General features: G+C 42.5%; 1 protein-coding gene across 2 annotated transcripts in view; it reads right to left on the reverse strand.

Annotated features, from left to right (window-relative positions):
• The window catches only part of SUGCT (succinyl-CoA:glutarate-CoA transferase), a 689,609-nt gene that overhangs the window by 156,003 nt on the left and 521,019 nt on the right, over positions 1 to 12,587 (reverse strand). Inside the window, exon 14 of one of the 2 annotated variants that reach the window (XM_045005019.1) lies at positions 5,636 to 5,667. The exons of the other annotated variant lie outside the window; for it this stretch is intronic. Within the exon in view, the coding sequence (XP_044860954.1) occupies positions 5,651 to 5,667 (17 nt within the window). The 3' untranslated portion in view covers positions 5,636 to 5,650. Of the gene's footprint in view, positions 1 to 5,635; positions 5,668 to 12,587 lie in introns of those variants that run through there. 2 annotated transcript variants of the gene reach the window in all.

A 12,587-nucleotide genomic window follows, 5' to 3' on the forward strand; every position in this document is an offset into this window, starting at 1 on the left:
CAAAGGGAAGCTTGGAGGACTCAGGGATTTGTGTGTGCCTATCACTTACCTGTACAAAGAGAGCGAGGCCTGAGAGGCAGTGTTTGTGTTGCACAGACAAGAATTCCTCACGATAAGAGCAGGGGGTGGCGAGGCGCCGCACAACCCTGGTACCCATGGGAAATGTCATACAGTCGCAGAAGCTGTTTTCATAACTGAAAGTGGCTCATTTTTCAGTCATCTGCCTTTGTTTTGCAAACAGAGAAATTCCAAGAAATTTCAGACTCGAGGCTTGATTCATCAATGTCTGTGGGGTTACACAGAGCTCATTTTGGCTCACTGTCTTCTCCTACTACCACTGCCATCTCTGGGAAGAATTCTACCAGCACCGCTATTGGCTGATGGAACTTGAGGATTTTTGGTGCCACACTGCAACTTCAAAGGCTGAGATAGTACTGTGCTGGTTTTCTGTGTGCTTTGCTCTCAAACCACAGTCAAGCTACAGTGTCTCTGTTCTGCTCTCTGCTGCTGTGTGCCAAAATAAAATCAGACAAATAAAATAAAATAAAATCACACGGCAATGAGCAGCACGTTGTTTGTCTCACTCTAACTGATCGTGACAGACTGAGCCGGTACTAGGCATAAATAGACTAAGCAATTCCTTAGAGCCCCAAGCAGCTCAAGGGGGCCTCCTATTAATTATTAGTATGTGTTGTGTCGGGGAGGGCCCCCAATGAGCTAGCACCGGCACTGGTGACAGCCATGAAATGAAAACAAAGCGGCAGCAGCATACAACACACACACAGTCACTGTTCTACAGTAACTGAATAACCCCTGAGCCCGGCCTGTGGGTGCCCTCTGTCCCCCGCCCCCAGTTCTTCAAAACCCTGTGGCACTGACTCAGGCACTCTCTTAATTGCATCTTCTCTCTCCCCAGCAGTTGCCCTGAAGCTAGTGTCAAAGCTGAAAAAAGAGTGCCAGAAAAAAAGAGTAGCTGCCCACACAGTACATTTCTTAAGTATTTGATAAGTATTCAAGTCCTTCTAAGCATTCCATAGACATTAGCCTTTACAGTACACATGATAAGCATATGTATGGGCTGAATTATGTAATGACACACTGCAGATGTCATTATTTCTTCTACTTATTGTTTATTTCTCCTGCAGTAATGCCTAAGGACCCAGTCAGGTATCGGGGCCGTGCTGTAGCAGGCACTGTACAAACAATTAACACAAGGCCAGCCCCCCACCCCAGAGATCCATACAATCTAGGTTTCTGACAATATGGAACAGGTGAACAGCTGGCAAACAAAAGGGTGGAGGGCAAGGTGACAGCAGAGAGAGGTGAGGCAGCATAAGGTAGAGCACTGCATAATGACTAAGGCTAAGATTTTGTCAGGGATATTTTTAGTAAAAGTCATGGACAGGTCACGGGCAATAATGAAAAAATCATGGAAGCCCATGACCTGTCCCTGACTTTTACTAAAAATATCCTTGATAAAATGGGGGTCCCCACACCACCTGCAGAGGTTGGGCAGTTGCAGGGGCCGCTCCGAGCTCCAGGGTCCCCCAGCTCGTAGCTCTGGGGTACCCCTGCCACCTGCGGCTGCTGGGAGCTTTGAAGGACCCTCGGCACCTGCAGCAACTCAGAATTCTGGGGGCCCCACTGCCCTTAGTTGCTCAGTGCTTTGGGGTGCCCCTGCCGCCCACAGTGGGTGGGAGCTGTGGGGGGCGGAGCTGCTGCCCAAGACGGCCAGGAGCTGCAACCCCACTGCCTGCAGCGGCAGGGAGTTCCAGGGGGCCCCACTGCCTGCGTCAGCTGGGAGCTGCGGGGAGCCCCCATTGCCTGCGTCCACCAGGAGTTGTGGGGGCCCTTGCCGCCCACAGCAGCCAGGCACTCCAGGTGTGCCCCCGCTGCCCGCAGCATCTGGGAACTCCGTGTGACCCTGAGACCCGCGGCCACAGGGAGTGGTGGGGGGACCCTGCAGCTCCCAGCCAACAGGGCTAAATTCAGGGAGGTCATTGGAAGTCACAGTTTCCGTGACTCCTTTTTAATCCCTCCATCCACCCTCCTACCCAGTCCCTACTATCCCTCCCCTTTTGTGATTTGCATTCATATTAATATGTTCACACCATACAAACAGAAAAGTTAGACAAAAACAAATATTCTTGCTGGAGAGCTGCAATGTAATAGTACTTTATTTCTTAGAATTCAATATGATAACACATAAGAACCCCAAAACAGAGAGAGACAAAGCAGGCTGCTCCATAAAAATAGAGAGCCACAACCCATCCCACCTTACTCTAGGCTAGCTAGCTCCAGAACTGACTCTGATTGCATGCTCCATTACAGAGCCCCATAGCCTGCAAGCCGGACAGAAAATCCTCCAACTATTAGGGCTTGTTTACACAATATGGTAAAGCACACCAGAAAGGTATACATTCTAATGTGAGCCAAGATGTTGTGCACTAATTGGCCCATGTAGACACTGCTGGTGAGCACTAAAAGTTCCCTAGTGTATGTTAACATAATACACAGTAATGTGTACTAGGGAACTTTTACTGCATGCCAGCAGGCCAGTTAGTGCACAACACATTGGTGTGAATTAGAATTTACACCTTTCCGGTGCATTTTATTGCACTGTGTAGACAAGCCCTTAAAGTGATGGCTTGCAAATACAAAACACTTCTCAATATACCACACATGACCCGTGCTATTCTTTTCCTTTGTGGTACAGCCACAGGAAAAATATATCTTTTCCCCTTTCCAAATTCTCTCTCACACATGGCCTAATCTAACTCTCTCTTTAGCCGACACACTCAACTTCAATTGGAACTGGATTAGGTCCACAGATTACAAACCTTTTCCTCTCCAGCTCCACCTCAATTGTGCACAGCATGCAAATACACACACACATAAGCATAAATCATCTCTTTCTTTTTAATACTTAGAAAATAGTCCCAGATTTTCATTACAAAATCTGGGCTCTCTAAAGCACCGCTTTCTACAAACTCACTCTTTTTCCCAAATAAAACAAAACAGAACAAAAACTAGGTTAAAATAGAGTTAATGGTATCATGCAGGTATAATACAATTGTGATTAACGCATTTTAGTGTTTAGTGTCCCAAATTAAAAGAAACACATTTTTAAGGGCTCATTAGGATCATCTCCCCGTCATGGCATCATTAAAGGGCAGAGTTGAGGTTGGTTGGGTGCATCAATTGTGCATTTCTTACCCTAACATATCTGGATTTCTTTTAAATGTAACCTTAACTCTGAATTTCCTGATAATTACAAAATTCCTGTAATGTGTTTTACCCTTATATTACTCATATATACTCTGAATCTTAACACTCCATCATGAAGTTACGGTTCTTTTTCTCCTGTTAATTTCCTCAGTTTTTTAAGATTAGTAAAAATTTCATACACAAACACTAAACAAGAAATCCAAAGCAAATGCTGCTACATCATTTTGCTAATCATTTGATGATAGGTAGATTTTAAGCACAAATCAGTGTTTTATTTGAACTCTTAAGGCCGGATTCACCAGAACACCCAAGAAGTACAAGGCAACCAGATTGCACTAGTTGGGCAAACTGGAGTTACAGTTTACATTGCCAGAGCAGTGCAAAGTCACCAAAGGGTACTTATTAATCTGGTTCATTAATTTGCCATTGATGTAGTGTTTTAAAGGACTGTGCTAATGAGACCAGAGCTATGTGAAGGCAGGCAGGGACAGCCCCTCCTTGAGTCCCAATGTCACTGTGCTACAAGGGCACTGCCCGTATTTGTTTCTTAGTTCCACTAACACTGCTGCCTCAAATGCACACGGGAGACAAATCAGCAGTGCCATAGGAGCCGCCCAAGCACTGAAGCCCAAGTTAGTATGCAACCACTCAACCTAAAAAGAACAATGACGATGGGACAAGCAATCTACCAATGAAAACTCTTGAGCCACATGCCCAGTCTCCCTCATATCATTGTCATTACAACCAACAGAATTGTTCCATGCAAATGAGCTGTAGAGACGGAGTGACAATTAGTTAAATTATTTCTGATGTCACTAGGGTGACCAGATGTCCCGATTTTATAGGGACAGTCGGTCTTTTTTTAATATAGGCTCCTATTACCCCACACCCTCTGTCCCAGTTTTTCACATCTGCTGTCTCGTCAGCCTAGATGTCACAATGGCTCCACTTGAGTTATCTTCCTTGTTCACCTGAGCCTGCTGTAGCCTATAGTCATAATAATTCAATACAACAATCATTAATAACTAAGCTTAATTGTCACTTAATTTCTTCAACTATATCCTATGCATGAGTTTTCAATTAATTTTAACTATGGAAAGTTTGAAAGCACTCAGATGATACATTTCTTAAAGGACTCTGTTTAGAACATTTTAGTTCAAACTAATTAAGGGATAAGAGTTTTAAATTGTGGGAGGCTACGGCGTATTTTTCACACATAACAAAGAGGGTGAATCCCTGATTTAAGCGCAAAAAAGAACTCAACCTTAGCTATGGAGTTGTGATCAACAGCACCATTAAAAACTCTCACAAGAAAAAGCTTCTCTTCCATCCACACACTCAGCTCATGTTTTCCTTTACAACTTAAGCACCCCACAGGGATAAATTAAACCATTTTGGGGGCTCTTTAAAAAATACTGAGAAGTGTCACAGCATCCACGTCTGCAGTGGTGTAGTAGTCATATTGGTCAAAGGATATCAGAGAGACAAAGTAGGTGAGGAAATATCTTTTATTCGATCAACTTCTGTTGATGAAAGAGACATGCTTTCAAGCTTACACAGAGTTCTTCTTCAGCCAAGTACTGTTCTCCTGTGCTCTTCCTGCAGCTCCCTGCAACAACTGAATTCTCTTCCTGGTGACTCCTTGTGAAATGTTTAGTAAAGGCTTAGCAACTATATAGATTACAAAATAAAATAAAATAAAATATTTATTGAAGAATTGAGGCATGTCCTGGGCATGACATTAAATTGCATCCTCCACTGCCTTGTGGATACTTCTTGGTTGAAAAAAGGGTAAGGGATCTCACCCCGACAGAAATGGCGCTCACGCTGAAGTGATAGGCAGTTAGCAGCTCTATCTAGGCTACTCTCTGGTAGAAGCTACAACCTCTGTGTCACTGAACATCTAGACTCTTTCTGGCCTTCGGATTCTGGCTCAGAGGTCTAAAGGAGGGGGATGACAGGTCTATGTCAGCCTTTGCTCCTCCATAACTTTGCCTAGGTGTATGCACTGAAGGTCTTGGCAAGATAGTTGCAGTGATCCGAGAGAGGCATAAGGGCCCGGGGACAGCTACCAAGATTTCCAAGCAGCCATGTTTATGGATGTCCTGCTTGCCTTGTGTGAGGGTGGCCTTAGAGAAGGTGAATCAAACATGCCCTGATTCATTGTTTTGCTCAACTGTTTTTATAAACAAAATTGCTTGCTGGAATATTTGGACTTTGGCCCCTGGATACGACTTTGATCTGAATTCGGATTTGAGGAAAATGGCTGTGTTGAGTAACAAGCTTCCATGTTTCACAATTGATATTGCAGTTCTTTAGGAAACTCAGCTCTCAGACATAGACCTCATAGACTTCGGAAACTCAGCTCTCAGATATAGACTTCATAGACTTTGGAAACTCAGCTCTCAGACATAGACTTCATTTACTGGTATGGCAAACCTGAAGGAGTAAGGAGAAAGTATGGTGTAGGTTTTGCTATCAGAAATGAACTTATGTCATCGTTTGAAGCTTCAATTGCAGTGTCCATACGGATCATGATACTTTGAGTTAGTCTACAGAAGGGATTCATCAGCCACATCAGTGTCTATGTTCCAACTCTGCAGTCTAGTAATGAGGAGAAGGGTACCTCTTACCAACAGCTGGAAGAGCTAATCAGCAAGATTCCATGGAAGAAACCCATCCTAATACTTGGAGATTTCAATGCAAGAGTTGGGTCCAATGCTGAGATCTGGCCTGGGATTCTGGGTAGGCATGGCATTGGATGTATGAATGACATTGGTCAGAGAGTTCTCGAGTTCTGTGCCAGTCAAGGCGTATCAGTGACCAACACCACCTTTGCTGGTAACATCAGAACAACATCATTGTGGAGACACCTGAGGTCCAAGCACTGGCATTAGCTGGACTTGGTACTGACAAGACGTACATATTTGAATACACAATCCTTCCAAAGTGCTTCCAGGAGGTGCGCTCAAGAATTTTGGCTGGATCTCTGCAACAGCATCCAACAGGCGGCTGATGCAGGTGACAGACAGTTGTAAGAGTTTATCAGAAAGGCCATTGGGCTGATAAAGAACAAGACAGCTACTCAAAGTTCTGGATGGCAATATCATAACTCATAAAGGGAAGCAACTGGAGAGGTGGAGTAAGCACTATAGAATGATATTCAGGGGAGTCTGTAACAGATTAATGCGTGCTAGCCAAATTTATTGGGTTTGAAGTTATGACTTCAAACAGATGCCAAACCTACACTAGAGGAACTTAGGAATCATTTTGATGCTTTGTTCAACAAAAAGTTTCAGGATCTGATTGTTTACCTGCTGAAATCTACAAATGTGCAAACAAAGACTTGCTGCAAAGATTGCACGAGATATTGCTACTCTGTTGGAAGGAAGAAACTGTTCCGCAAGATTCTAAGAATGCTGTTTTCATCCAACTGTATAAAAACAAAGGAGACATAAGTGGTTATAATAACCACAGAGGAATATCTTTTCTTAACATAGTGGGAAAACTTTTAAGCTGTATTCTTTTACCTAGATTTCAAATTTTAGCTGCGAGAATCTATCCTGAGAGCCAGCGTTGCTTCTGCTCAGGAAGATCCACCATAGACAACTGCAGGAAAAGTGCAGAGAGATGCAGACTCCATTGTACATGGCTTTTAATAGATTGAACAAAAGCTCTTGACATGGTTAGTTGGTCAGGGCTTTAAATTTTTCTGAAGAAGCTTGGTTGTCTGCCTATAGTGCTAAATCTTACATGATGGCATGAAGGTAACTGTAATGTGTGAAAAGCAAGAATCTGACTCATTTAACATCAACAATGGAGTGAAGCAGAGTTGTGTACTGGCTCCTACATTGTTTAATATTTACTTTTAATTCCTACTTCAACCTGCATTCTGTAATGTTCAAGGGGGTATCTATCTTAGTATTAAACATGATGGAGGTTTGTTTAACATTGCAAGGTTCAGAGCTAAGATGAAAGTGAAGGAGATCATCATAAGGGACCTGTTTGCAGATAATGCAGCCCTTGTGGCTCACAGCATTGTAGCTCTACAACACCTTATTACTAAGTTCTCTGATTCATGCAAAATCTTTAGGCTAGCAATAAGCTTGAAGAAGACTTATCATGCACCAAGGCTCTTCAGAACCAGTTCCAAAGATATCACCTTAGATGGCATTCAGCTGGATGTTGTTGACTAATTTTACTACCTTGGTGCTACTGTTACCAGCTATGTACATCTTGATACTGAGCTCACTAATATAATCAGCAAAGCAGCCAGGAATTTTGGTCTTTTGCAAGACTAAGAAATTGTCAACCAAAGTGAAAATCCATATTTAAGAGACATGTTTTATCCACTCTTCTATATGGCTCAGAAACATGGATGACTTATGCAAAACACACTAAAAAACTAAACTTTCTCCCCACCATAGCCTCAAGGCAACCTGCATCCCAAACCCCTCATCCCTGGCCACACCGCAGAGCCTACACCCCCAGCTGGAGCTCTCACACCCTTGTACCCTAACCCTCTGTCCCAGCCCTGAGCTCCCTCCCACACTCCGAACCCCTCGGCCCCAACCCCACCACATGAATTTTGTTATGTGCACCAATATGGAGGTGATGTGTCACACATCACCTCCATATTGGTGCACATAACAAAATTCATTCCACACATGTGTGGGAAAAATTAGAGGGAACACTGATCATCACCCTTGACTAAGTAAAGTTGTCGCTGAGGGTTGACACCTCTCATGGAGGGTGCACTATCTGGGCCTGGGAACAGGCTGACCTCTGGTTCTCTTTTAGCCTCCCCCATGCACCTCAGGGGTTAACTTGGCATCACTCAAGGTTCACATTTGTTTACTAAAGAATCACACACTTCATTGCTTATGTAGGCCAAACTGTACCCCCGGCCAGGCCCTCACTCTCACTATAGCCACCTACCACAAAATTAGTCTCCCTGAGTGTCCATTTTCTGCTGCAGCCACAGGAAGTTTTTTGGTGCCCTAACCCAAGTCTAAGAACACTGTCTCACCCCTGTGAGTCATTCTGCCCCCCTGCCACAGGCCTCTGTGAGGTTGCTGCCTCCCCTGTGTATCCTGAGTGATCAAATGGCACTCTGGGGAGCTGGCTTTTCTGATTTCCACCAGAATCAATAGGGCTCTGCCCTTTTGTGCCTAGAATATTCTCTGAAATTTTGGAATTGATTCGATGCAGTTTTCAAAAGTTATTGCATTACAGTCAGACAGACAGAGAAATGCCATTGTGTAGAGCACATCACAAGCACCCCCTCACATGCAAGAGTCACAAGATTTCAAGACCCATGGATATATTTTTTAAAAACGTTCCAATCGTGGAATGTATGACTCCCATGACAAAAAATGCAGCCTTGATAATGGGATTACGGCACCTTTCCATCTGATTCAAATCCAGACTAGGTTGCTAGTGGTTGCAAGTGATGACCATCTGACATCTGCTTGGTGTCCTGTGGGTAAGGAATTTTTGGTCTCAGTCCTATTCCTTGAGGGCAAGTGTCCAGCTCACAATTGGTAGTCCCGGCTGGTACATACAGAGTTTCCACGTCCAAGTCTGCCAATCCTAGACCTCTCTCAAGTATTGAACTATCTAAAAGTATTTGTTTTAATTTTTATTTATGTATCACTCATCATTTACGAAGTTAGGCTTTGAGGCCCAGATTTTTAAAGGTATTTGGGCATTGTGGCACACAGTGTTGCTATGTCTAACTGATTTGGGGGGTCTAAATCTCATTTGCAAAAGAGATTTAGATACTTTAGGAACCTAAATCCCACTGGCTCTCAATGAGAAATTAGCTTATAAGTGTCTAAACCCCTTTCTAAAATGAGATTTAAAATCCTATATCGGTTATGCATTGCAACGCTGATCACCACAACACCTAAATACCTTAAAAATCTGGGCCTTCCTCTGTGTTAATTTCATAATGAATCCAATAATAAATGGAAAGAAGAGAACAGACATAGTTAATATTAAGTCTGTCTAAAAGAGTTCCGGAACAGTGGTAGAAGGGATAAATGCATTGACTCTGCTACAGCCTCAGTGCTATTGAAACTCAGAGTAACCCTTGATTTTAGGGAATACCACAAATACGAATGTAATTAGGCAAAAGGTAAAGTTGTACATATTTTTAATGGCACGGTGAGAGGTCCCATTACTAGCTGTGCTTGGTTGTACATTCCTGCAACTCCCTCATTAACGTCTATCACACCACCACTTGCAGGCCATGATGGCTTATGCTTTTGGAAATAAAGCTTTTATGTTTATTCTAAAGATTATTCCAATACTGTACGATGGCATAACACAAAGGAGCGCTTTTTAAAGGGGTCTCAACTTGCAATTCACAGGTGTACTTTAAATCCCAACATTAATTCTGAGTGGAAATGCTAGCATTTAGTGTGCATAGTCAGGTACTTAGATAGACAGGCTAGCATCTGCACTGATAATTAGACCCCAATTTTGCACATACTTAAATCTCATTGACTTCAATAAAACCTAAGCACATGTTTAAGGGTCTTGTAAAATTAAGGCCTTAATTATAGACTCTACACTTCATTCACAGAACTTGAGTCCAACTTTATAAATCAGGCACCAAGGATTGTAGCTATATACATAATATGCAGAATTTGTTTAGCACAATGTACAGTTTAAGTATTTTTTTTCCCTTCGACTAGACAGCTGAAAGTAAACAGTAAGGTATTTTGAAAGTATGTTACCTCTACATGAGGGTTTCTTATAATTAAACTCAGCTAGCCAAATTAATCTAAAATTTCCTAAAGGATCATTACCACAATCCGTTTAGGAGCAGTACCAACATAGGCACTTGCACACCATATCAGCAAAGCAGAGCATAAATCTTTTGAGTCCAGAAAAGGTTCTTTTGCTGTGACATTTTTTCCTACAGAGCAACAGTGTACTCTTCAAGCAAACAGAAAGAATGAAGAAAAGATTAAGTGAAGGGCAGATTTATTTTTCACCCATGTAAATGCATTCACCTCCTGGAACAAACATCAAGTTATTCCTTCCCATTCCAGAGTCTTCCTGTTATTATAGCTTCTGGAAGGAAAATCCATCTGAAAAGACAATACCTTTTAAATATGTTTTATAGATATATACATATTTATTTGTACATGTAGCCCCAGATGCCCTCCTTTATTGTGAATTACGTTTACACTTGGCTTGGATATTAGGGATATTTTAAAAGCAGGTAGAGAAATAATTGTTTGTTCTGAATAGGGATGGGAGAATTGGTCCCAGAAAAAATATGACCCAAAACCACATCCCATACATCAAAGGATACCAAATTTGAAAAACTTTGGATACATAAAATACCTCAAGCGGACTTTGACCTTCATTGAAATCCAGGATGCAGTTTCAGTTGGTCTTTAAATCTCTGGTAAATTGGTTTTTGTCTACAAATCCCACATGTTCTAGGGCTTCTCCTAGCAAGGGCTCAGACGATTCCTCTCTGACTCAGGGAAAACCCAGAGGGTAAGAGATTTCAAGAGAGCAGACAAGAAGAGACCAGCAGAGAGACAGACTCTTATATAGACTCAAACTCAGAAAGGTATATAAGCATGTGCCTAGCATTAAGAATCTGAGTATTCCCATTGTAATCACAAAGATCACTAATGGCCCTGCTTGCATACTCAGAGTTAGGCTCATGGTTAAGTATCTTGCTGAATTGGGACCACAATGAGCAAGCAGGAGACCTTGTAACAGGCAGGGGGTTATTACAGCACTGCCCTATGATGCCCTCTGGCTCCTTGGTATTTCTTTATTAAGTCCCACATTTTCCAATAAGTTTGGTTGCCTAACTTATGCTATCTAGAGCCTGATTTTCTGGGATATTAAAAGAGCTTATATTGGTTTAAAGTGCAGCTCTGAAAAAATCAGGCCATAGACCTCAAGCTGGGCACCCAAGATTAGTAGTGGACACTTGAAAATTGGGGCCTAAATGTCAAGTACACCAAATGTATTTAATTAATGGCTAATTGTAGCTGAAAACAAGTCATGTTATCACCCAACTTTAGTTGTAGACAATATTTTATAGACTTGGGCGCCAATTCCCCAAAGGGGGCTGGTCTGTACAGACCTTTGCACTTGGTGCAGAAACCACTGAAGACAGATCTGCCATTTACTGCATAAATGACAAAGTAAATCAGAGCTTAGATAGATATTTTCAGCACTTCAGTGACGCAAATAGATATATTAGTTAACTGTAGTCTACGGCATGATATGCGATTAAAAAGAAGAAATAAAATAGAGCAGTGTGTCGTGTGAGTATGGGCAAGAAGTGCTGAGCTCTGACCTCCCAAGCAGATTCTATTGACGTGGTTTTCTCACTTTCTAAATAATGATATTATCCAGTACAAATAACAAACAACAAAAAGGAATGAGTCAAAATTAGAGGGAGAGAGAGAGAGAGAGAGGAGAAATGGTGAAGATTTTGGATTGTTAAAGGGTGAGGGGAGATTAAAACATCATCCCTAAAAACTGAACATTTTAAGGTCCTGATTTTGAAACTCAGTGAGGCCTCATGTGGGTGCAATCAAAGAATCATAGGAATGTAGAACCAGAAGGGACCCCAAGAGTTCATTTAGTCCAGATCTCTGCACTGAGACAGGACCATGTTTATCTGGACCATCCTTGATAGATGTTTGTCTAACCCAGGAGTGGGCAAACTTTTTGTCCCGAGGGCCACATCTGGGTATAGAAATTGTATGGTGGCCATGAATGCTCATGAAATTGGGGTTCTGGCTGGGGGTGCAGGCTCTGGGATGGGGCCAGAAATGAGGAATTCAGGGTGCAGGAGGGGGCTCCAGGCTGGGGCAAGGTGTTGGGGTGCGGGTGGGTGAGGGCTCCGGCTGGGGATGCAGGCTCTGGGGCGGGAGCGGAATTATAATCCTGTCCTCCGAAGTGCTTGCAACCCCTCATATCTTGATGTCATCAGTAAATTTTATAAGAATACTCTCCACTCCATTATCCAAGTCATTAATTAAAATGTTTAGTAATATTGGGCTGACCCCTGCAGGACCTGAATAGAAATGTCCTCCCAGTTTGACAGTGAACCATTGATAACCACACTTTCACTACAGTCTTTCAACCAGTTGTGCACCCACCTTAAAGCAATTTCATCTAAACCATATTTCCTCAGTTTGCTTAGTAGAATGTCATGTAGGAATGTGTCAAACGCCTTACTAAAATCCAGATATATTATATGCTTCCGCACTATCCACTATAGCAAGAATCCTGTCAAAGGAGGAAATTAGGTTGATTTAACATGATTTATTCTTGACAAATCCATGCTGGATATTACTAATCACCCAATT

The sequence above is a fragment of the Mauremys mutica genome, chromosome 2, assembly GCF_020497125.1.
Source record: "Mauremys mutica isolate MM-2020 ecotype Southern chromosome 2, ASM2049712v1, whole genome shotgun sequence".
NCBI classification, from domain to species: domain Eukaryota; kingdom Metazoa; phylum Chordata; order Testudines; family Geoemydidae; genus Mauremys; species Mauremys mutica.